The sequence below is a fragment of the Muscardinus avellanarius genome (assembly GCF_963383645.1).
Source record: "Muscardinus avellanarius genome assembly, chromosome: 12".
Lineage (NCBI taxonomy): Eukaryota > Metazoa > Chordata > Mammalia > Rodentia > Gliridae > Muscardinus > Muscardinus avellanarius.
Genome location: NC_137798.1, coordinates 106,444,812 through 106,470,184, shown reverse-complemented (window position 1 = coordinate 106,470,184; position 25,373 = coordinate 106,444,812). Strand labels below are relative to the sequence as shown.

The 25,373-nt window shown below is 49.9% G+C and overlaps 1 protein-coding gene and 1 pseudogene across 3 annotated transcripts in view; both read right to left on the bottom strand.

The window, feature by feature from the left end:
* Positions 1-1,257: 1,257 nt before the first annotated feature.
* TDRD9 (tudor domain containing 9) overlaps positions 1,258-25,373 on the bottom strand; it is a gene marked incomplete at both ends in the record, with an annotated part of 111,785 nt that continues 87,669 nt past the window's right edge. For both annotated transcript variants that reach the window (XM_080707823.1, XM_080707824.1), the window contains 9 exons: positions 1,258-1,356; positions 2,932-3,004; positions 8,562-8,680; positions 17,147-17,285; positions 19,912-20,008; positions 20,468-20,577; positions 22,007-22,077; positions 23,425-23,580; positions 24,632-24,892. In XM_080707823.1, coding sequence (XP_080563949.1) covers positions 1,258-1,356; positions 2,932-3,004; positions 8,562-8,680; positions 17,147-17,285; positions 19,912-20,008; positions 20,468-20,577; positions 22,007-22,077; positions 23,425-23,580; positions 24,632-24,892 — 1,125 coding nt within the window. The remainder of the gene's footprint in view (positions 1,357-2,931; positions 3,005-8,561; positions 8,681-17,146; positions 17,286-19,911; positions 20,009-20,467; positions 20,578-22,006; positions 22,078-23,424; positions 23,581-24,631; positions 24,893-25,373) is intronic.
* On the bottom strand, positions 13,195-15,086 carry LOC308271526 (mitochondrial disaggregase-like; annotated as a pseudogene). Its single transcript has one exon. The product of its transcript is annotated as a mitochondrial disaggregase-like (transcript).

Below are 25,373 nucleotides of genomic sequence, written 5' to 3'. Positions count from 1 at the left end.
ACACCAAACCCTCCACCAGGCTTCCAATGGCTGTCGGCTGAGAAGCCATAATTACAGGTTGACCTAAAAAGGCCTAATGCCCCTTCCTCAGTTTTATAAATTGATTATTTATTATTACTGTTGTTATTAGTGTGTGTGAGTGTTTGTTTCTGGGGACTGAACCTAGGAACAATCTACCTCCCAACTACTCCCCAGACCAATTTTATTTTTTATTTGGAAACAGGGTCTAAGTTTCTGAGAGTCTCAGTAAGTTTCTGAGGCTGTCGGGGAACCTGCAATCCTCCTGTCTCAGCCTCTCAAGCACTGCTGATTACAGGCATGCACCACCATGCCCGGCTTCAGTTATGTTTAGAATAAAGCACAACTAACCTCCTCTGACCAATAACTGTCAGAAACAGAAACATCATCTTGAAGCTTTTGTTTATTAACACACGTATACCAGTTATCAAATCATCTCTGATTCCTAAAACATGGACCAAGAACTGTAACTTAACTACAAATCCTAAATACACAAAACTGAAGTTAGTTTTAACAACTTCAGGTATTTTCCCTCATAGGAAAAAAGATTCAGAAAACAGCACATGGTTTTTTTTGTTTTGTTTTGTTTTGTTTTTTGTTTTGGGTTTTTTTTTTTTTTTTTTTTTTTTTTTTTTGGTGGTACTTGGGTTCCTGGAAGCCCTTCTACCTCCGGGCTACACTCCCAGACCTATTTTTTTATATATATTTATTTGGAAACAGGGTCTCCGTGGCTGGCTTCAAACCTGTGCGATCCTCCTGTCTCCGCCTCCCAAGCACGGGGATTACAAGCGTGCACCACCACGCCCGGCCAACAGCACATGGTTTTTAAAACACACACACACAGTTTTTAAACACACACACACACACACACACACACACACACACACACACACACACACAGGCAGGCAGTCCTGCTCTTTCCTGCACCCAGGACCAATCCTGCTAGAAGACAGGCTCACTGCCCAGAACCTGGTGTCTGAGAATGGCTACTCACATTTACCTTAATACATTTAAAGTAAAATGCAGCTTTTCCAAAACAGAATCTTCTTTCAGAATAACTTTTTCCGAGATATTTAATACAGTGATTTTGTTTTAGAAAGACTAGACTTCCCAATCCTTCCCACCCAAACAGAACACCACTCCCAACCCCAGGAGAAGGCAGGGTAGAGGAGCCCCTGGAGGTGCAGCCGGCCTGGGAGGCGGGCAGACAGGAGGGCCTGCATGGACCTGCACTGCCCCCTAGGGGCTGAGCACTGCGAGCTTGTGAAGCTGGTAGAGAGAGACGTTGCCTGGGCTGCCTTCCCCGTCAGCCTGCTCCATGACCAGCTTTGGATCCACCTAATGGGGCAGACAAAACGACCAGTCAGACCCTGCAGTGTGGCTTGTGTAGACATAAGAACGTACCTGTGTGCATAAACACGTAAGGCGGCAAAAGTATGCTTTCTGGGTTTTTTTTCCCCCTTTGGTACTATGGACTGAACCCAGGGGCGTTCTATCTCTATGCTACACCCCCATTCCTATTTATTTATTTATTTACTTACTTATTTACGTGTTACTGGGGATTGAACCCAAGGGCATTCTACCTTTTAGTTACAATATCCCAAACTATTTTATCTTTCATTCTGAAACAACTGCTGTTTCACTAAGTTGCCCAGGCTGGCTCTGAACCTGCAATCATCCTTACCTCAGCCTCTACAGGCATACACACCACATACACCACCACCCATGCACCACCACACCTGGCATGTTCTTCAAGACTACCTACAGATACGTCTCCACTCTCATACTGTGTCTTATAATTCATTTTTAGAGGGGAGTTTAATAATAGAGTAACTTTCTGAGGTACACCAACTTCAAAATGATGCTTTCAAACTAATCCCTGCTATGACGTCAACCTCACACCCTGGTGGAATCCGACAGGTGCAACATCAAATCTGGCTCTAGTGACTACCCTGAGGGCTCTTTAGAGGGAAGCCACTTGGGGCAGAAGTTCTGCAGTGGGAGGACCGTGGACTCTGGATGGAAGCAATACCCAGGGCACAGTCTCACCTAACTGCCGCAGAGATAAGGAACATTGCTCCAGCTGGTCTGTTTTTGTTTTTGGTACTGAGGGTTAAGTGATCCCAGGGGATCATTTAACCTCTAAGCTACATTCCAAGCCCTTTTTTATTTCTTACTTTGAAAACAGTCTTGCTAAGTTGCTACGGTTGGCGTTGCACCTGTGATCCTGTCTCTGCCTCCCACTGCACCCGGCTCCAACTGGCTGATTTATAAAGATATCCCTGGTTCTAGAATTAAAACTTAAAATTCCTCCTTGCAATCCTTTCCCAGAAGCCGTATCTTATTCAATTTACTAAGATTTCCAGAGAGGAACTGTTAAGTGGCCCCAAGTTGGACCCCGCCCTACTCCTCAGCTAACCGTGCCCCCGCTCCTGTGCTCCACACAAGGCTGTGTGGAGAAGGAGCCTCTGGGAGGTGAGCAGGGCTAGGTGAGCTCACGGGGAGCCAGTGGTGGAGACTGTGTGGAGTGAGCCTTCACAGCTCAGCAGGGGCCTCAGGGACGTTGAGAGGCGTCCGGCCATGCCCGCCCGCCTGCTCCTCTCCCTTCCTCCCTCCCTTTCGCCTCTGCATAGTGAAGGCGGCCCTCGGCAGAGCTGGCCCTGGTGGGCCTCATGGCGACATCAGCCTCAGGACTGAGATGCGGCACAAGGACAAGGGAACCCAGCCCCAGTAAGCTGGCCCAGTGACAGGAACGGCGAGTGGTGCGTCCGCACAGCCCCTCCTGCCGCGCACAGAGCAAAGACCTGGAATCTGTGGTGCTACCAGAAGGGTCCTCTGCTCCGGGGTGGCCACGGACGGCCAGCCCGCAGCCTTCCCCGGCCGCTTGCCCACCCACAGCTGCTCCTCGCCCACCTGGTTCCACTCATAGGGCTTCTCAGGCCACTGGGGGACGATCTTCTCTCTAGGCTTTAACTGACAGACCAAACTAAAATTCAGAAAAAGAAAACCAAGGCGTGTTATACATTAACAACTTAAACACTAAGTGACTTTAGATGCTTTAAATTCTATGTTGTAGCCGGGCGTGGTGGGCACGCTTGTCATCCCTGCACTTGGGAGGCGGAGACAGGAGGATCGCCGATCACCCAGGTTCAAAGCCAGCCTCGCTGGCTTAAGAGACCGTGTTTCCAAATAAAAATATAAAATAGGTCTGGGAGTGTAGCCTGGAGGTAGAAGGGTTCCATCCCCAGTACCACCAAAACAAAATTGTATGTTGTATTTCCCTCAGAATTAGAACTACAATAGGTTTTAGGGAGTGCTGGGGTTTAACCCAGAGATTTTTACCTCCAAGTACACCCCCAGCTTATGGAGTCCCACTATTGCTGAAGCTGGTCTCGAACCTGTAATACTTCTGTTTCAGCCTTCCAAGTACTGGGTTACAGGCATGTGCCACCACATCTGGCTTTGGTAAGGGAGAGTTTTCCTTTATAGCACCTTTAAAAACAAAAGAAATGGAGCACAGCAGACTGGGTAAGTTGTCATATACATTAAGAATCAGGAAAAATGCAAAGACACAGGAACACACGACCCTGCTTAGGGGGAGGATAAAACCACAGTCAACAAAGGCTGACTGATTCTAGTACTTGGGAGACTGAGACAGGAGGATCACAGGTTCAAGGTCAGCTCCAGCAACTTAGCAAGACCCTGTTTCTAAATAATAAAAAAAAAGTAAAATAAGTCTGGGGATGTAACCTGAAGGTAGAAGGTCTCAGCAATCTATCCCCAGTATCACCAAAAAAATAAAAATAAATAAAACAAAGACTGAGTGGGCCCAGGTGAAGGCTTAGCACGCAAAGACTTCAAAGCATCCATCCATCTGCAAAGAATTAAAGCAAACCATGTTTAAAGAATTTTAAAAGCCGGGTGTGGTGGTGCAGGCTTGTAATCCCAGCATTCAGGAGGCTGAGACAGGAGGATCGCGGTTCGTGGACAGCTTCAGCTACTTAGTGAGGCCCTTTGCAACTCAGTGAGACCCGGCTTCAAAATAAAGAATAAAAAATAGGGCAGGGGGTATAGCTCAGAGGTCGAATGCCCCTGGGTTCCATCCCCAGACCTGCAAATAAAAAAATAAAGAAAGAATTTTTAAAAATATGATGGCAATGACTCAAAGATAGTTTCTATAAAAATGTAAAACTGTATTAAAACATAAATTCTAGAATTAAAAAAGTATAACAATTTTCTGAAATACAAAATTCCCAGATATCATGCTAAAGAATCAGTAAACTTAAGATAGATCAATAGAAGTTTTCCAATCTGAAAAACAGAAATGAGAAAGACTGGGAAAAAAAAAAATGGCCAGCGCCTCAGGACCACGGAAACGTCGTATGGGTGAGTGTCACTGTCAGCCTGGCACACTGGGATTATAGCTCAGAGGGAGTGAGCCCTAGGGTATTCTACCTCTGAGCTATACCCCCAACCAGCCTCAGCTATGTAGTGAGACCCTGTTTCAAAAATAAAGAACAAAAATTTCAAGCTGGGGATGTAGCTCGAAGGCAGAATGCCCCTCTGTGTTCCATCTCCAGTACCACACACACAAACAGTCCTAAAAAGTCTACAAACGCTACTAAAACTCGTAAACCAGTTCAACAAGGTCACAGGATAAAAGATCAACATATAAAGTCAGGCATGGTAGCCCATGCCTATAATCCGGATACTACTGATTCCAGACCAGCCTCTCAGCAACTTAGTGACACCCTCAGCGAATTAGTAAGACCCTGCTTCAAATTAAAAAATCAACATATAGAAATCAATATATAAAAAATTTCTAACCGGGCATAATGGTGCACGCTTGTAACCCAGCATTCAGGAGGCTGAGACCAGAGGATCACGGTTCGTGGCCAGCCTCGGCTACTTAGTGAGGCCCTCTGCAACTCAGTGAGACCTGTTTCAAAATAAAGAAAAAATAGGGCAGGGGGTGTAGCTCAGAGGTCGAATGTCCCTGGGTTCCATCCCCAGACCCACACACAAAAAAAAAATTCTAGAAATGAATAATTCGAAACTAAAATTGAAAAAACAGGCTGGGCCTGGTGGTGCGCGCTTGTAATTCGAGCATTTGGGATGCTGAGACAAAAGTGTAAGGCCTGCATACTGAAAATTATAACAGAGTGCTAATAGAAATACAAGAGTAATCAAATAAAGAGCCCTTCCTTTCTCATGGACTGAATAGCTTTTTGTACTGGGGGTGATCCCAAGGCGTTCTACTTCTCAGCTAAGCCCTAGCCCCATTTTATTGGCTTTGAAACAGGCTCACACTAACTTGCCCCGGCCTTGAACTTGCGATCCTCCTGTCCCAGCCTCCCAAGTACTGGGATTGCAGATGCGTGCCACCATGGCTGGACCCTGCATGACTCAGTATTAAGATGGCAATTCTCCCCAAAATCCCCTAGGATTCTACACAACCTGTCACCATTCCAGCAACTGGCATGATTAGCAAGTGCAAATGAACGTGCTAAACTTAAGGTAACAGGGGAAAGAAAGGAAAGGGCTGGGAAGAGCATACACCACTGGGGAGGTGCAAAGTCAGAAGACCGCTGTGGCCGAGCTCCAGAGACCCTGATGCTTACGGCTCATTCATCTTTGACCGGTTCATCCTGACCAGCAGCTCAAAGGCAAAAGGAAAGTTGCTCAGCAAACAACATCCTAATAGCTAGAATTTATATACAAGAACACAACCCTGAGACTCCAATATTGCACACCACATGCTAAAAGCATCTCAAAATGGCTCAAGACCTATATATAACAAGTAATAAGGAAACCAAAGGTTTTGTGACCTTGGATTTTGCAAGGATTTTAAAGATATAATACCAAAATAAAATAGGGTTGGGGTGGTGACTCAGAGGTAGAATGCCCTGGGTTTAATCCTTAGCACCACAAAAACAAAAAACAAAACAAAAAGGAACAAACATGTTATAACATGAACAGACCTCAAAAATACTAAGTAAAAGAAACATTATTGCCGGGTGTGCAGGGTGTGGTGGTGCACGCTTGTAAACAAAAAACAAAACAAAAAGGAACAAACATGTTATAACATGAACAGACCTCAAAAATACTAAGTAAAAGAAACATTATTGCCGGGTGTGCAGGGTGTGGTGGTGCACGCTTGTAATCCCCGCGCTTGGGAGGCGGAGACAGGAGGATCGCGCAGGTTCGAAGCCAGCTGCACTGGCTTAAGAGACCCTGTTTCCAAAATTTAAAAAAAAAAAAGTATAAAAATAGGTCTGGGAGTGTAGCCTGGAGATTGAAGGGTTTCCAGAAACCCCAGTACCACCCCTCAAAAAGAACATTATTATTAATTTTTTTTGCAGTACTGGAGATGGAACCCAAGGAATTCTACCTCCAAGCTACACCCCCAGCCCTATTTTTTTATTCTTTACTTTGTTTTATTTTTTATTTTTTTTATTTTTGCAGGTCTGGGGATAGAATCCAGGGGCATTTGACCTCCAAGCTACACCCCCGTCCTATTTTTATTCTTTATTTTTATTTATTTTTTTTTTTTTAGTGGTACTGGGGTTCCTGGAAGCCCTTCTACCTCCGGGCTACACTCCCAGACCTATTTTATATTTCTGAAACAGGGTCTCTTACGCCAGCACGGCTGGGTTCGAACCTGTGCGATCCTCCTGTCTCCGCCTCCCAAGCGCGGGGATTACAAGCGTGCACCACCACGCCCGGCTTTATTCTTTATTTTGAAACCGGGTCTCACTGAGTGGCAGAGGGCCTCACTAACTAGCTGAGGCTGTCCACGAACCGCGATCCTCTGGTTTCAGCCTCCCAAATGCTGGGATTACAAGTGTGAGCCACCACACCCGGCCTTTTATTGTTTACTTTGAAAGAGGGTCTCACTGAGTTGCAAAGGCCCTCATAATCCCGGTTTTATTAAGTAGCTGAGGCTGGCTGCGAACCGCAATCCTCCTGTGTTAGCCTCCTAAATGCTGGGATTACAAACGTGCGCCACCACACCTGGCTTAAGAATCCTTATTTTCAAAAGAACAACTATATATATATAAAAATGTCAGAGAAAGCAAACCTACAGAAACAGAAAAGCAACCGTGGCTGCCTGGGTCTGGGGTGAATAGAATTCATTGCTAAGGGACTGAAAAACTGAAACTCAGGTGTTTACAAACAGCTTTACTGAGGTATGGCTGATATAACATTCATCAATTTTAAGTACAAAATTCATCAGTTTTAGTAAGTTTCTAGTTGTACAAATACCACAATTTGTTTTAAAATATCTGTTCAGCAAGTGACATCTGTGACCAGTCCTCAAGAGCCCAGAGTTCAGCCCCTCCAGCCCACTGTGTCATGGTCTCAGAGTGGTCAAGAACACCCCCACAGCACTCTGGCCAGCACAGGGCTTCCCTCCCACCAACAGGCCAGGACAGTCAGCTGCAGGGAGGGGCCTTGGCCTGCACCCACTGCTCTGGTGCTGCTGCAGGACCCCCCACCACACATACACACACAGTGTGGGGCTGGCCAGGCACAGCGCCCTCCTAGAGGAGGCGTGCCAGGCCCCAGGCCTTCCAGGGGATGAGAGGGGCCAGCAGACAGTACACACCGGCTGTCTTTCCTCGCCGTGTTTACAAGTGGACTTGAGGATACGAGAACTTCATAAATCCCGGCTGTACTGATGCTTGGCCTAACTCCATAAAATCACCAATATCAATCGTTATAAAACCAACCCAGAGGCAGCACGGGGCCACACATGCCACTGTGCTCGGCCTGGATGCTGGCCCCAGGGGCTGGTACCTGTGCACCTTATGCCTGTTCAACTCAACTTCACAAAAAAGTATTTTTGCAAAAGAAAATGAAAAGAGAAAACTAAAATCAACCCTTCCCACAATTGCTAAGGCAGCCTTCTAGCTTTAGTACCTTTTTGGAAGTGTTTGCTAAACCAAGAAATGCCATTCAAGTGCCATGTCTGGGAGAGAGTGGCCGTGACAGCAGAGGCCAGCTCTCTCAGGCAGCACCAGCTCCCGGCCAGCATGGCTGGGGGCACAGGGCCCCACCTGACAAGCTGGCTCCAAGTGGGTGTAGCCCGGCGTTGGCACCTTGTCTCTCTTCCCAGTCGCTCCCACAGTTCATGAACTGTGCCAAGCCCTTGAGGCTGAGTGCAGTTCACAGGCTGCAGCAATGGCTCCAGGTGGGTTTGGCCAATGGAAAGCCTGAGAAACGGGGAGAGGTGCAAGGAGGCTCCGGCCCAGTAACCTGTCAGCCCCTGGGCCCAAGGCTCTACCCCAGCACCTTGGGCCTTCAGTGCCCACTGGTGACGAGGGCCTCTCCCCAGGGGCCCAGGCAGGATGGCGCCCTGCCCCACCAGCACCCTGACGGACACAGGCATGCCCTGCCCACTCCACTGCCTCCCAGGCTGCTTGGGCACCGGCACCCACTTCCAGAGACTGGTCCGCCACATCTCAACGATGCCCGGCATCCACCATCAGGGCAGTGGGGAGAGCTGGCTGGGAGGAGAGCCCACATCACTGCATACCCACCCTAGAAGCTTCTGACGAGCACTGTCCTGCAACTGCACGACTCTCTCTGGCCCGAGGTACTTGGATCCGTTAGGCCCGTCGCACACGAGCTTGTTGATAGCGGATCTGAGGATATTGATCTATAAACAGAGAGTGACATAGTCACACGGTTCTGTAGAGCTGAGTTTCACCCATGTTAAATAATCATAGCATTCAGAGTTACATGACTATCATCAGTATGATTTCTGGGAGAACAATTAAATCACTGGCAGTAACATCAATAATTGCTATCACAATATAAGAAACAGCAGCAAAAGGGAAGAAACAAAAAATCAGTAAGAAAGGTTGGGACTTTTCAGTAGAAACCCATGGTAAGGGTAAGAAGTCCCGTGGTAAGGACCGAGCTGTGGCAGGCATCCTGCATCCTACATCCTGCACCCTCCCTGTCCTCCTGAATGATGCTCTTGAGGAAGCCTGAGGAGTGCCCGCTGCGGTAACTGTGCTTGCTTGGTTACCAGCCTTTGTAACCACTTTTTGTTTGTTTTGTTTTCTGTGTGGTACTGGGGATTGAACCTGGGGCCTTCTACCTCCAGGCTACACTCCCAGTCCTGTTTTTTATTTATTCGGATACAGGATCTTGCAAAGCTGCTGAGAGTCTTAAGTTGCTGAGGCTGACTTCTAATCTGCAATCCTCCTATCCAGCCTCCTAAGTACTAGGATTTACAGGTGTGTACCACTATGTTCGGCTTGTAACCGCATTTATTTTTATAAATTTATTTTACTTTGGAACATAGTGCTTTTTATTGACAAAAGGATAAAGAGAAATCTGAAGCTAAACTGCTGGGGGCACAGGTGTGAAGGTGGCAACTGGAGGGGGAGAGGGAGAGTGGTTTGCAGAGAGGAGGGTGGCTCCAGGAAGCACAGGGTCCCCAAGCCAGAGAGCCCAGGGCTCCTGATGTCCTGTCTCGCTGTCCTGTGGTCCAGGCGGCCTCTGCCTGGACGAGGGCAGTGAGGTGCTCAATGATGGGGGGACCACCCAGAGGCTGGTGGTCTCCACCGGAGTTGTTCTGAGGCACCATTTGGAGCCGCAGTGCAGGGGCTGCCCTGCTACAGCATCTCATGCAGAGCTGGAGAAAGCTCGGGCAGGGGACCCGCAAAGGCGCAGATCCCCCATCATGTATGTCTAGCATTTCCTTCTTCAAAAAATTATTTTAGAATTATTTGGATCAATATGTATAACTGGAATTTTATGTATAAGCATTATAACTAAAATTGATGGGCAGCGGCTTGTGAGAGACTCAGGCAGCAAAGATTTTTTCCCCCAAGGATAAAGTTTGGGCCAAAGATTAAGTTCAAACTGACCTTAGTTTGGGCCAATATATAAGATTAAGTTCAAGCTGGCCTTGTGATGAGACAAAGCATACTTTCTATGATTATTTAAATGCCTGGCACCCTGTCCTAAAGTTTGTAAAAAAAAAAAAAAAAAACTTTTTCTATCCTTGAAGTTCCTGTTGCATAGGACTATAAAGATTGTAACAAATCCTAAAAGAAAAAAGTAGGAGTAGTAAGAAAGAAGTAAAAGAAAAGTAAGAAGGAAGAGAGAAGCTGGAGAAGCTTCCATCAGAATAAAGTTCGAGAAGCTGCCATCTGGTCTCGTGTGTCAGTGTCTTCCCTCACGACCTCGACTCTCCTCTCACCGGCACACGAACCTCAACTCTTGCTGCTCTTAGGCTTGGTGATGTCTTGCTTCCAGAACAGCTTCCAGGCTGGACCATCCAGACACAGGTCCGTTTCTGATCACTCTGCCTGCTCTCGGTTGCTCTGCCCAGGGTGAGTCCCTCGAGCGCAGCTGTGGGGCCCCACAGCACGGCCAGCACCGGGTTATGAAGTCCCGAGGGCTCATGCCCGGGATGCTCTCCTGGCACCTCACTCACCACCGCTCTCACTTCTGGCTCCAGTCTGCTGGTGTCAGCTCATGTCCCAGGACCCCGCCTCACGTGTCCTTGGGCTTACTGTCACCCCGCAGGTAATGCTTCTTCATGAACTGCCTGCCAGTGGGCCCGTGGAGCCTTGACATATCCCAGGTAGAAAGCATTGGGTGTCTGTGTGCCAGGTCCTGGAAGGTCTCCCAAGCAGGCTGGCTGCGATGGCCTCTGGGTGCAGCTACCTCAGAACCTAGCAGGCCAGCGTGAGATGACAGGCCTGCAGAGCAGGGCACGCCAGGGCTCTCAGACCCGACGGGCCAAGCAGCAGCTGAGCTTCACACCCAGGTGGAGAAACATCAGGCTGTTGGTCTGCAATACGGCACAAGGAGAGGCCGTCCACAGGCTTCCAGTGACACAGAGCCTCGGTCACCTGCAGGGCCGTCTGCTGTCCTGCCCATGCCGGGGGCAGGTCTGGGTAGCACAGGAGTGCCAGGGATCTCGGTTACCTTCTTTTCACTGGAGGGGGTTTCACCCCACTGGCCAGGGGGAGGCCTCCGCCAAGCTCTTCTCTAGCAGCCCATGGCCGAACCCGAGCTACTTCCCCTTTAGGACCCAGGAGGAGCTTCTCTATTGAGGGACGGTGCTCGAGGCCGGGAAGAGGCTGTGCCTAAGGCCATCAGGAATGAACTTAGCAGCCCGAGATTCTTTATCCATTCTCTTCCAATGTTCATTTCTGGGCAGGTCTCGACTGATCTCAGAGCTACAACGGTGGAACAGAGCAGTTCCTGTAAGCCCCCAGCAGATCAGGTCTTCCTGACATTTCCTACAGCTAAGAAGCCAACTCCAGGGCTTTGCTAGTGACGCATCTTTAGGCTGTGTGGACTTGACTCATCTTTCCATTCGTATCTGACCTCTGTCCAGGATCCAGATCCAGGTACCACATGGAACTCATGTTTCTGGTAGGTTCTTAGTCCTTTTGTGGGGGGAGTGGGGTACTGGAGACTGAATCTAGGGGCATTCTCCTCTAGGCTACATCTTCAGCCCTTTATTTATTAGTTTTGAAACAGGGTCTCACTAGGTTACTGAGGCTGTCCTCAAACCTACAATCCTCCTGTCTCAGCCTCCCAAGTGCTGAGATTATGGGTGTGCACCACCATGTGAGGCTCTTCTCAGAACTTCAAGGAGTCCAGCCGGGACACTGTGTAGGATGCTCCCAGTCCAGGTTTGCCAGATGTTGCCTCTCCTGAGACAGAGTGGTCCCCTCTCATGACCCGGTCCCTCTCCACTGTAAAGACGCCCCACTTTCCTACTCCGTGGCTTCCCAAGCCCTGCCCACCTGGGAAGGCACCACATAAGGGAGGCAGTCTCTTTCCATCGCTTGCTGCCATGCATGTGGGCACACACGTCTTGCCCATCCGGCAGTACACTGTGTTTGCTCCAACTGCTGGACTCTGGCTGCAGGCAGCATTTTCTCTCACCGACACGTCCTTACTTCCTGCTAGCAAGAAGCTCCAGGCTCATCCTGGGCATTTCCTAGCCCAGCCCAGAACCACTATTTCCCAAGGAGCCCCGGTTCCTCCTGCTGGATAATGCCATTAGAATTACAATCTTAGGCCGGGCGTGGTGGCGCACGCTTGTAATCCGCTTGGGAGGCGGAGACAGGAGGATTGCACAGGTTCAAAGCCAGCGTGCTGGCGTTAAGAGACCCTGTTTCAAAAATATAAAATAGGTCTGGGAGTGTAGCCTAGCCTGGAGGTAGAAGGGCTTCCAGGAACCCCAGTACCACCACCAAAAAAAAAAAAAAAGAATTACAATCTTGGCAGCCAGGCAAGGTGGCACACACCTGTAATTCCAGCTACTTGGAAGGCTGAGAAAGGAGAAGGGCAGGCTCCAGGCCAGCCCCTTTGATGTGACTGTGTAACATCACCTGTAACAGGCGCTCAGTTTCCAGCTCTGTCTAGGCGTGCATCCTGGGGGCTTGACGGCCTGTCGGGGTGTCTGTGTCTATACCATACTTTAGCGTCTACTCTTTAGGGACGGGCAGGTCTGCTACAGATGGATGGTCTTGGCAAGTGCAGTCGTGTTTCTATCTCCTGCACCCACACAGGCCAGCTCGCCACTCCCCAGACCCGGGAGGCCCTCTGGGGCCACGCTTCCTCACTGCCAGCAACCCTCGTCTGCTTTCTGTCCAGGGTCACACAGACGCAGCCCCGAGCCCTGGCTTCTTGCACATAGTAAACTAACTTAAAATCCATCCATGTCACTGTGTGAATGGCTCATTCTCTCTCCGCTCAAGAGTGAGCGTCTGCTCGCTCCCGGTAAGCACACCTCACTGCTCCCAGGCTCACACAAAGGATCTGTGTGGTACTGAGTTTTCAAGTCTCTCAGACAGACAGACACCTTAGGTGGGATAACTGGGTCACATGGTAGGTGCCTGCCTAATGTGAAAAGGAACTGGTCTTCCAAAGAGCAGCGCACTCTGAGGACACAGCAGCGAGCCGGGGACCCCGTGGCTGCACACCCGTCCTGCCGAGCTTGGCCCTGCGCCCTGGATTGGAACCGTGCTCCTAGGTGCACAGTGCATCTCATGGCATCTTCTTTTTTCTATTTTTTTGGTACTGAGAATTAAACCCTGGTGTTTTCTATATCTGAGCTACCTCCCCATCCCATTTTCTTTCTTTTCTTTCTTTTTTTTTTGGCATGCCACACAAGGGGCATTTACTAGATGTTCAGGGCACACACAGGTGGGTGCTAGATGTGTGGCACACCTTCCGGGGGTGGAGTGGTACCCGGATGCCCAGTCTGCGGATCTGCTGTCCTTATTGATGACCTCCAGCCACAGCTTGGGTGGGCGCTTCTCCACCTGGGGCGAGGGCAGTTCGGGGCTCTTGAACAGCTGCTTGTCCAAGTCGTCCACAGTGATGTGCAGAGTACAGCCCCCGGCAGCAGGTCCTGCTCGTAGGCTGATGCCAGCTGGTTCACCACACGGCGCTCCACCTCATGCTTGATGGAGCGGGCACTGTAGTGCACGTTGTAGCCGTCGACCACACGTCTGCCCCCCCGGCCCACAGCAGGGGATGTTGTGCCTCTCTTTGGCTCTCTTGGCCCAGAAGTTGCGTTCCTTGCTGACAAGTTGGATGAGCTCCGAGTGGCAGAAAGGGAAGAAGTAGACGAAACTCATCTCTCCAGAAGCGAGCTTTCAGGATGGGGCGAGCCACATTCTCCTTCAAGTTCTTCAAGACGGCGATCTTGTCATTAACCTGGACGTCCCAAGGTTTTTGGCAATGCGGTTCTGGCTCAGCTCCAGAGCCTCCTGCCTCAGCTGCAGTGCGTGCTGTGCGATCTCATCACTGGCCACACTGGAGGTCATGATGAAGATGGCGTCCTTGCAGTCAATGGTCTTCCCCTCCCCTGTCAGCCGGTCCTCATCAAACAGCTGCAGCATGATGGTGAGCACATCTGGATGAGCCTTGTCCACCTCGTCAAAGAGCACCACAGCATTGGGACACTGCTTCAACTTCCTGGTCAGCTGGCCACCCTCCTCATGGCCGATGTAGACTGGTGGGGACTCAATAAACTTGGCCACCTCGTGTCCCTCCTGGAACTCAGACATGTCCAGCCTGATGAAACCCTTTTTGGCATCTTTGTTCATATATTTGGCTGTCTGCCTGGCCAGTTCTGTTTTTCCTATTCCAGATGATCCCAAGAGGAAGACCAGAGGATGTTCTTCATGGTACCAGCCATTCTCCTTCCTCCAGATCGCAGCACCCACGATGGCGATGGCACTCATCTGGCCAATGATGTGCTCCTTCAGTCTCTGTTCAGGGGGAAGTGGTGCCACTCCTCAGCCTCACGCTTCCACTGCTTCTCCTGGTACTTGGTCTCAGAAGTTCTCAGAAGCTTCATCACCTCCCCTTCTCGAGCACAATCCAAGGGAGTGTGTCCCATTTCATCTCCACAGGGGGCTGGCTCTTCTCTTCCATCCAGCAGCTCCTCAACGGTGCGGTAGTCATCGGCAAGGACGGCGTAATGCAAGGCCGTGCAGCCCTTGAAGCTGGCGCGGTTGTTCAGCCGGTTGTTGAAGTCATCCTCTCGGGTGACCAGAACTTCCAAAGAATGGATTCCCTGCTCTTTGGCAGTCTTGTAGACACTGCTAAAATCATCTCCAAGATTCGGGTCAGCCCCAGCAGCAAGCAGGACTTGCACCACACTGACATTCTGGCTGATGGCTGCCACCATGAGTGCTGTCCAGCCAAATTTGTGCCTTGCATTGACATCTGCACCTCTGACAGAAGCCTGCTAACTTCTGGCACACTGTTGACACCGGCAGCTTCCATCAGGGCCGCATCCTTGTTGGAAGGACTCTTGCTGCAGCAATGAACCACCAGTGCTGTGGCCAGGGCCCACATGCCCAGTTCGGCCCTGTTGGGGGCACCATTCCGGCTGTCCTGTCCCGGAAGTGATTCTTCAGGGCTAGGAAGGTGTTCCCCCACTTGGCAGTGGCCAGGCACTGGGTCTCGTGGCATCCACCCCAGCGCCCCCCAGCGGCTGCCCCTCCTCTCGGAAGCAAGACTGATGGTGTTCCAGGGCGCCCCCAGGTGGCTGCTGTCAGCCACTGTGGCTCCCCGTGGTCCCTGGTGGGACACCTCGGCCATGGAGCAATGGAGATCTGAGCAGCCCATTTTCTTATTTTGAAACAGGGCCTCATTAAGTTGTCCAGGCTGGACTGTGATCCTCCTGTCTCAGCCTCCCAAGTACTGAGATTATAGGTGTGTGCTACCATACCCAAGCTCCATGGAATCATTTCTTTTTCTTAGTCCTGGAGATTATTAGTCATTATTTTTCTTAGTCCTACCTCCAAACTACTCCCACAGCCCTTTTTGCTTTAAAATAAGCTCTTGCTAAGTTGCTTAGGACCTTGCTAAGTTGCTGAGACTGGCTTTGAACATGGATTCGCCTGTCTCAGACTCCCAAGTACTGGGATTACAGGTGTGTGCTACAGTGCCTGGCCCCCTGGAGAGGTGTGTGTGGGTGGGGGGGGTACTGGAACCTTCTACCTCCAAGCAGCACCCCTCAGCTCTTTATTATCTATTTTGGAAGCAGGGTCTCTCTCACTGTGTTGCTGAGGCTGGCCTCAAACCTGCAGCCCTCCTAAGTCCTGGGATGACAGGTGCGCCCCGTGCCTGGCTTGCTGAGCATGTCTGCATTTGTTCTCACTACTGAGTTGTAAGGAGTTCCCTATATAATTGTGGGGCCAACTCCAACATCAGATGTGTGCTTCATGTGTTTTTTCTCCTAGTACACAGCTTTTCTTTTCATCCGTGAGACAGGATCTTTTCTCTTCTCTTTTCTCTTTCCTTTGGTGCTGGGGACTGAACCCAGGCTCTCTGCCACTGAGTTACCCCCCAGTGGCCCTATTTATTTTTATTTGAGATAGGGTCTTGCTGAGTTGCCCAGGCTAACTTCCCACTTGAGAGCCTCCTTCCTTGGCCTCCCAAGTCACTGGAATGGCAGGCGTGGGTTTTGGTTTGGGTGAAATTCAACTTTTACTTCTCACATATTGTGTTTTTAATGTGTATCTACAAAGTCATACCAAACTCAAATTTATATAGATTTGGCCTATATTTGCTTCCAGAATTTTTGGTTTTACATTTCACCATTAGAACTATATGGTCTAAAGAGCACTGTAAGCTCATAAGCCCCTTCATGTACACCCTAGTGGGCAGTAAATAGTTAACAACTAAGCCAACGAATCCAAACGCAGAGGGGCTGCCTAGCACCTGGCGCAGGTGCACCGCGGTGCGTTCCTGGCTCCACGCCCCAGCCTTCTGCAGCAGTGTCACCCTCACCTACTCAGGGGCTTCTGAGAAGAGGGAGCCTACTGAGGGGAGGCTCAGACTAGAGGAGAGTTTCTCAAACTATTCTTGGTGAAGAATTAGTTGTGTTTTTTATCACTCTGTAAAATGTAAAAAAAATGAGCCGGTATGGTGGTGCATGCCTGCAATCCCAGTACTTGGGAGGCTGAGACCAGAGGGTCACAGGTTCACGGCCAGCCTCAGCTACTTAGTAAGGGCCTCCACAACTTAGTGAGACCCTGTTTCAAAAGAACGAATATGGAGCTGGAGGTGTAGCTCGGAGGTAGAATGCCCTGGGTTCAATCCCCAGGACTGGGAAAAAAAGCAAAAAAAAAAAAAAAAAAAAAAAACCCATAAAATACAAGTGCGCACTTTCATTATTAGATTCAAAAGACACACAACAAACGGGCTTGCTCCTTGCTTCTCGAGGGTCTAAAAGCCCCGCCCGGCCTGCACCTGCCACAGCCCAGGAGTGCAGCTCAGTGTGGAGCCTGCTGTGGGCTGGTCTGGAGGCCCTGTGCGCCAGCCCTGACTCCTTGGGGCCAGGAAGCAGTGGGCCTGTGTTTCCTCAGTCCTCACTACCTTGTGCCAGGAAACACCAAACAGAAGGCTGCCAGTGACTGGGCAGCGAGGCCTCCCTCCCAGAAGAGAGCGGAACAGGCAAGCGAAGAGGCAGCCTTCTGCGCTGGCAGTGCAGAGGGCAGAGAGCAGGCCCTCAGGGACCAGGCGAGTCCACACAGCTGCACTCACAGAACCAAGGCAGATGCCAGCACATGCGTGCAGGAGGAGAGAAGCCCTACCACGCCGCCATGGACTGCCCGCTCACCTCGACGAGGTCCTCCACACTGAAACGCACGTCGAACGCCAGCTCCATGTCGTGCTCCGGCAGTACGGGGGCCTCCGTGGCTGGACTCCAGCCCAGGCCGCAAAGGACACCAGTGTAGCACTTTCCATTTCGATCAACCCTGGATGGAATGTTTAAGGAGTCATTTCACAACTGTTAAACCACCACTTTAATATCCAAAACTTGACCAGTAAAATCATGATAAATACCGCCAGTACTAGTGTAACAATTTTATTTGTGCATTTAGTCTGCTTTTATTATTATTATTATTATTATTTTTACTATTTGTGGTACTAGGGATGGAACTCATGAGCCTTCTACCTCTGGACTATACCCCCAGACATACTTTTCTACTTTATTTGGAAACAGGGTCTCACTAAGTTGCTGAGCACCTCACTAAGCTTCTGAGGCTGTCCTTGAACCTGAAATCCTCCTGTCTCAGCCTCCCAAGTACTGGGATTACATGTGTGTGCTACCACACCCAGCTTTATTATTTTGAAACAAGGTCTCACTAAGGCTAAGGCTAGCTTCAAACCTGCGATCCTCCTGTCTCAGCCTCCCAAGTACTGGGATTAGAATGTAGCATATATTTTAATGGAAAAAAAGAAATACACAAATTATTTTCAAAACTGAAAGAATAAGGTGTTCGTCTTCTGAGACTGCAGCAGCACGGGCCTGTGAGCAGACACAGTGCAGGGCACAGCACGCGCAGGGGAGCGAGCGGCTCCTTCGCCCCTTCAGCCAACAGTCTTACCAACCTCCCCTGCCACCCACAGGCAGGGCAAGAAGGACAGGCTGACTGCCCCTCTGCCCCGAGCACCACGGTGTGGGGCTGTCTCCATTCCACGCACTGAGCGCGGCCCTCAAGCCCAAAGCTTCTCACTCTCCCAGCCTGCCCTCTGCCTAGCCTCAGCTAGTCTACACCCACCGTGAATGCCCCGAAACCCTGAGGATTCAAATACAGCCTCACCAACGAATACTTCATCACACAGCTCTCTGTATTAAAGCCTCTGGGAGAAAGCCCTGTTTGATTTTGACACAAAAAGAGCTAAAATCTGTCCGACAGTCCATCTCCTGGCCTGGAAGTTCCCACGATAAGGGGAGCTGACAAGGTTCCAAGAACTGGTCACCAAAGAGCTACACTCGCTCGCACAGCCCATTACCCGGGGAGGCCTGCCACCACACCGCCTGGGCCATATCCCAGCTCCACCTGCAAGGTCTTGGGCCTGCCTGACCTCAAGGCCCTGTGCCACCGTGCATGCCTCTGTCAGCTCTGAGCTTCCTTCTGAAGTAAGTTCGCACAAGGAGAGATGCTTCTCTACCGCCTGCAGGCTCACATCCCACAAGCCCCCCAAGCTGAAAACAACACTGAGTACGGTGCCACTGAACGCACGCTCAGCAGTGCAGACTGCAGTGCCGACCCTCCCCTTGTGACCCAGGGGCCGCCGCAGCTGCCAACATCACACACACGTGGACTGCATGTCTCTGGCCAAGGAAACATCAATGTTAAAACTCAAAGTATGGAGCCAGGCGTGGTGGCACACACTTGTAATCCCAGCATTCAGGAGGCGGAGACTGGAGGATCGCGGTTTGTGGACAGCCTCAGCTACTTAGCGAGGCCCTTCGCAACTCAGTGAAACCCTGTTTCAAAAATAAAAAGACGCCGGGCGTGGTGGCGCACGCTTGTAATCCCCGCGCTTGGGAGGCGGAGACAGGAGGATCGCGCAGGTTCGAAGCCAGCCGCGCGCTGGCTTAGGAGACCCTGTTTCCAAAATGAAAATGTAAAAATAGGTCTGGGAGTGTAGCCCCGAGGTAGAAGGGCTTCCAGGAACCCCAGTACCACCAAAATAAATAAATAAATAAATAAATAAATAAATAAATAAATAAATAAATAGATAAATATAAATAAAAAGACTAAGCCGGGCGTGGTGGCGCACATTTGTAATCCCCATGCTTGGGAGGCGGATACAGGAGGACTGCGCAGGTTCAAAGCCAGCCTCGCTGGCTTAAGAGACCCTGTTTCAAAATAAAAATATAAAATAGGTCTGGGAATGTAGCCCTGGGAATGTAGCCTGGAAGTAGAAGGGTTCCATCCCCAGGACCACCAAAAATGATAGATAGATAGATAGATAGATAGATAAATAAATGACTAAAAAATAGGACTGGGGTGTGGCTCGGAGGTACAATGCCCCTGGGTTCTATCCCCGGCACCACAAACAAACAAACAAAACCCCTCAAAGTACGGATTCTACTGAACAGGCACCACTTTCACACCATCATAAAGTAAAAACAAATCAGAGTCTGAAGGCAGGCACAGTGATGCACGCCTCCAAACCCAGCTTCTCAAGGGGCTGAGGTGAGGAGGGTCGTGAGTCAGAGGCCTGTGTGGCACAAAGCAAGACCCTGTGTCTCAAAGAGAAAGAGTCAGAATCAAACTGCCCTGAGTCAGGAGCGGTATGTCCATCGATGATAAGGTTGCATCAAACTGAATCGCCAGCCCTGCCACGGCCAAACTCTTCTGTGGATGCTCTCCCTCAAAGGAGGGGAGGACCACTGTTCTTCATCAAGACTCTCACTGTACAGTAGCCAATGCGAGGAAAAAGCAGGCACCATGGCTTTTTTTTTTTTTTTTTTTTTTGAAACAGGGTCTCACTGAGTTGCAGAGGCTGGCTTTGAACGTGCAATCCTCCTGTCTCAGCCTCCCAGGTACTGGGGGCACAAGCGTGTGCCACACACCCGCCTCTTACCTCAACTCCATCACGGGCGTAAATAGCATGCTGAGGAGCGCCGGGAGGCCGGGGATGGAGGGCATCAGAGAGGTCTCTCTCAGCAGCATAGCAGAACCTATCAGAGCAGAAGGAACGTCAGTGTTGGGCCTGCACCTCATCCTAGCTGGTCCCATTCACCCACATCACCTCTTCTTCAAGCCTTTCCCCATGGGTCCCCTGAAGGTACCCCTAATTCCCAACTCCATGTACCCGAGAGCTACACACCTCATGAAAGCGCTCGGCATTTATCCATGTGGGGATAAATCATTTGCTCACTCTTTTCTCTCTCTCTCATTAGACTACTGGACTTTCCAGGGCTAAGAACTTAGATTTATTCTTCTTTGTAGCCAGCATGGAGGAACAAGTGAATGTGACACATCCTTATATGAAAAGTAATGATGCTTCATTTCTTAACATGCATACCAGCCAATGCACTCCAAAAACAGCCTAACGCTGTAACACGCAAGGATAACTGTTGCTAGCCACCCAAGTCGCGGAAAGGAGCGAGCACACTGGGCAAGACAGGCCCACCTACCAGTTGTGTTGACTGAGAGAGAGGCTGCGACCAGCATCCTCTGGTGCGGGTCTGCTGGGGCATCGCTGATGACAACGGAGTTGACGCTCTCCTTCTCAATCCAGACGCACCTGGAAGGAGGCGTGAGCGGGACACAGCTGCTGGCCACTGAGGAGGCGGTGGAGACTGCCCGGCACAGAGCGCACCACTAACAGGCAAATGTGACGGGCCACAGGTGGCCCAGGCTCCAGGAGGCTGCTCTGCGCCCTCCCCACTCTGCACTCCGCCTGTCTTCTATGGACAGACTTCTCCTCGGCCTCAAGTACCTCCTGCGTGTGAGGGCTGAACTCACTCCACACCCTGAGCTAGCGGCACCAGTGGGCCCACCGACTCCTGTTGCCTCTCAGCAGAGGCTGGCTCAGCTCCACAAGGCACCCACATTTCTCCTCATCCCTCATCATCTCAATCAAGCTCTAGCCAGTTAGTGCCATTCCTGAAGGTGCTGGGCAAGCCACCCCTGTCTGCACCTGCTGCCCGAGGGCTCCTCTACTCTGAAATCCACTGCATCCAAGCAATGCAGAGCTCCAGGGGGCTTGTGAAAGTGCACACTCACTCACAGGGTCCAGGTGGGCGGAGCATCTGCATCGCAAAGGCTGGCTCCCCAGGGACACCCCGCCACCTGTCCTTTGGAAGAACTTTAAAAGGCCAGGCTTCGCCCAAAGTGATCTTTGGGGGACACTCTACCTCTGGCTACACACTCAGCCCTATTTCATTCTTTTATTTTGAGGGTAACCACAAACCTGCTCCCCTCCTGTCTCAGTCTCCCCAATACTGGGATGGCAGGTGTGCAGTGCTGTGCCTGAACCACAGTGCTCCTTATTAAATGTACCTCGTGAGGCTTCCCACATGTGCTTGGATGAAGCCTAAAATGCGGCTGATGAACCTGCCAAAAGGCATAGAGCCTGCTCCCCTGTGGATCCTCCAAATCATACCAGACTTACTCCAAGCCCTCACAAGTGCAAACCCTCAAATTCAGTCCAAGGCACTTGGCACTGGAACCACCCCAACCTTCGGCTCCCGCCATGACCATCTGCCTTGGACGGCCTCGGGTTTCTCTGGAAAGCCTCCACGGCCCTCCAGCTCTGGCCGGGCCCAGGGCCTCAGCATGTTCAGCCACTCCATCAAGACCTTGTCACCCTACGCTGTCGGCACAGTGTTCTCCCTCCACCACCACTGGCCCGTGGCGATCCTGAAGATGACAGGCACGCCCTGCTCACCAGTGTGACCCGCTCACACACACCACTCCTGGCACACAGGGCACTCACAGACCCGCAGAGTAACACACACACACCGACTGAAGGCGAGTCTCATGAGCAACACTGCAGGACGCTAATAGAGAACGGCTTCATGGGAGACAGAAGGAACACCTCTGGTGTGCAAACAAGGAAACTAGGCTGAATGAAAACATCCTGACAGTTTAGAAAGGAAGAAAGACTAGCTTCTGATGAGGTCTATAAATGGAGGAGAAGAGAAAAAGGTTTCCTGGGAAATCAATCATACCTGAACTTGGATATTCTGGTCAGACTATGGCACTTCAGCTCATAAGGGTTAAAAGGCCCACGGAGTATGGCCTGCAGACAGAACACAGTGGCCAATGAGCAGACACACGACACGGATTCTGAACATCCAGGGCCAGCGCACACCTTCAAAGCTCCCAGTAAAATAAGAGTCAGTAAGAAAGAAGTGCCTTGCCAGGGGTGGTGGCACACGCTTGTAACCCCAGCATTGGGGAGGCTGAGACAGGAGGATCCAGTTAGCAGTCAGCCTCAGCTGCTTAGTGAGGCCCCTTGCAACTCAGTGAGACTCTGTCTCAAAATAAAGAATTAAATATATAGGGCTGGAGGTGTAGCTCAAGAGGTAGAATGCCTCTGGGTTCCATCCCCAGACCCACAAAAAGAAAGAAAAAAAAAAGAAAGGAAGGAGGGAGGGAGGGAGGAATGAAGAATATGGCTGGGATGGAGCTCAGAGGTAGAATGCCCCTGGGTTCCATCCTGAGTACTGGGTTGAAAAAAATAAAGGTGTCTTAAACAAGGTATCATGAATGCAACTGATTCCTATAAATATATAATATGAAATGGTACTGAATACTTTAGTAAGAGTATCATTCCTTTAAATGCACAAGACCAACCAGGGCCAACGGGTAGGCCTGAGGCCACAGGGCCAGAAGCTGGGGTAATCAAAGTGGAGTCCCCCAGTAGGAAAGGGACCTTCCAGCCAGCCGTCTTCTCAGCACCCAACCACCAGGCAGGCCATAGGAAACCCAGACTGGCAACAGTTCCAAAGGCAGCACACCACATTTCCTTCCATCAGGAAAACTGCACTTCTCATCTTGGAAAGGTTAAAAGCAAGACAGAAGTTATGCAGAGCTTTCCTTGGGCACTAAACCCCAGCTTACTTCTTAGGAATCCAGGCTCCACTGTGAGAAAAATAATAGCTCGAAAACCAGGTGAGTGTGGTGATGCACACCTGTAATCCCAGTACTTGTGAAGCTGAGACAGGAGAATCGCAGGTTCGAGGACAGCCTCGGCAAGTCGTGAGACTCTCATCAACCTAACGGGACCCTGTTAGCTGGGCATGGCAGCGCATGCTTGTAATCCCAGCTGAGACCAGAGGATGTTGGCTCATGGACAGCCTCAGCTACTTAGTGAGGTTCTTTGCAACTCACTGAAAGATTTGTAGCTCGGAGGTAGAATGTCCCTGAGTTCCATCCTCAGTACTGTAAAAAGAAAAAGAAAAAGAAAACAAAATAAAATAGGGCTGGGGGTGTAGCTTGGAAGTAGGATGCTCCCGAGTTCAATTCTCAGTACCTAAATAAACAAAAAAACAGGAAAGAAGAGCCATTCTGACTATGACTGCAATTCTTACTGTACCGTGTACAATGGCATCACACTTTTCTTTAAACAAGCCCTCCAGCCCACCTTGCAGTTCGGGGTGCCCAGTCTATTGGAGGAAGAACTCTCCAGCAAGATCTGAATCAGGTGCTTCTCATCGCCCTTCCCTGCAGAGGACACACACCCGCCTGCCACGCTGTCTACAGACTTGGAAAAGAGGCACTCGAGAACTTCATGGCTTTGCTAAACAAGGCAAGAAAAGTTTGGCTTGTTAAAAGGAAAACTTATATTACTCTTTACACTGACTAGAAATTGAAGTGACAATAGTTTAGACATATTGAGTTAAATGAAATACTATTAAATTCTTTAAAGGCAAACATTATTAGAAGTACCTTACTCCAACCTAATAAAAACATTTCATACGCATAATCTTATTCTGATCTGTACATCATAAGGAGTAAGAAGAAAGTTTTATCAAATTCATTTTAAAAGTCAAAAAAAGCCGGGTGTGGTGGCGCACGCTTGTAATCCCCGCACTTGGGAGGTGGAGACAGGAGGATCGCACAGGTTCGAAGCCAGCCGTGCTGGCGTAAGAGACCCTGTTTACAAAATAAAAAGTATAAAAATAGGTCTGAGAGTGTAGCCTGGAGGTAGAAGTGTTTCCAGGAATCCCAGGACCACCACCAAAAAAAAAAAAAAGAAAAGAAAAGAAAGAAAAAGAACTTTATAACTGATTTAGAAAGAAAGAAAAAAGTTGAAAGGAACTTTGAAATACTTGAAATAATTTGTGTGTGTGTGGTACTGGGGGTGGAACCCAGAGGCTTTTCTATCTCCGGGCTATACTCCCAGACCTATTTTATACTTTATTTGGAAACAGGGTCTCACTAAGTTGCTGAAAGCCTCACTAAGTAGCTGAGGCTTCCTTCGAACCTGTGCGATCCTCCTGTCTCAGCCTCCCAAGCGCGGGGATTACAAGCGTGCGCCACCACGCCCAGCTGAAATAAATATTTTTAATGATTTCCATTATGAAGAAAGTTTTTTGAATCCATTAAAAACATATAATATTTTCAAATTTAATTTTCATTTCAAAAAGAAAAATAACAGTTTGAACAGCAAACAGAAATAATATCCAGCCACCATAATGTAGTTTCAGAGAAATCTAGAAGTGTCACAGATCCTAATACAGCACTCCAGATGATGAAAAGCAACTCCCCATCTCTCCATCATCCCTCAGACCCCAGAGCCAAAGCAAAGCGCACTCCCAGCCTGCACTCAACGAGGACCGAGGCCCCACCTGCGACTCGTAGGGCTCCTCTGCAAGCTCGGCGTGGCCCTCCCTGATGAGAACGTCCCTTATGTTGATGGCATCCTGCAGTCCTGAGCAGCAGTACACATCCACGTGCAGCACGCTGTGCACGACCGAGAAGACCTTCACCAGGAGGGCACTCCCGTTCACCAGGGAGGCAAAGCGCTCGCTGGCCTTGCTGCTCCAGCACTCGCCGCACACCAGAGACTGGGCCGAGGGCCGCATCTTGCAAATCTTAAACTCCAAAGCCTACAAGACAGAAAAGCTCACTGAACCCATTTTGCAAATGAGTAAAATACTCACCCCAAATACCACTAGAGCTAAGCATGGTGGCCACACATGTAATCCCAGCGTTTGGGAGGCTGAGACAGGAGGATCGCACAGGTTCGAAGCCAGCCTCAGCTACTTAGTGAGGCCCTCCGCAACTTAGTGAGACCCTGTTTCCAAATAAAGAATAAAGATAGGGCTGGGAGTAGTGGCACACACTTGTAATCCAGTACTATACACACACCAAGCTGAGACAGGAAGATCACAGGCTCGCAGTCCGTCTCAGCTACTGAGTGAGGCCTTCTGAAAACTAGGGCTGGGAAGGCAAGTGTGGTGACACACACTTGTAATCCCGGTCCTCGGAAAGCTGAGAAGGAAGACTGCAGGCGTGTAGCCAGCCCTCTACAACTTAGTGAGACCCTGTTTCAAAATAAAGAATAAAAAATAGGGCTGGGGGTGTCGC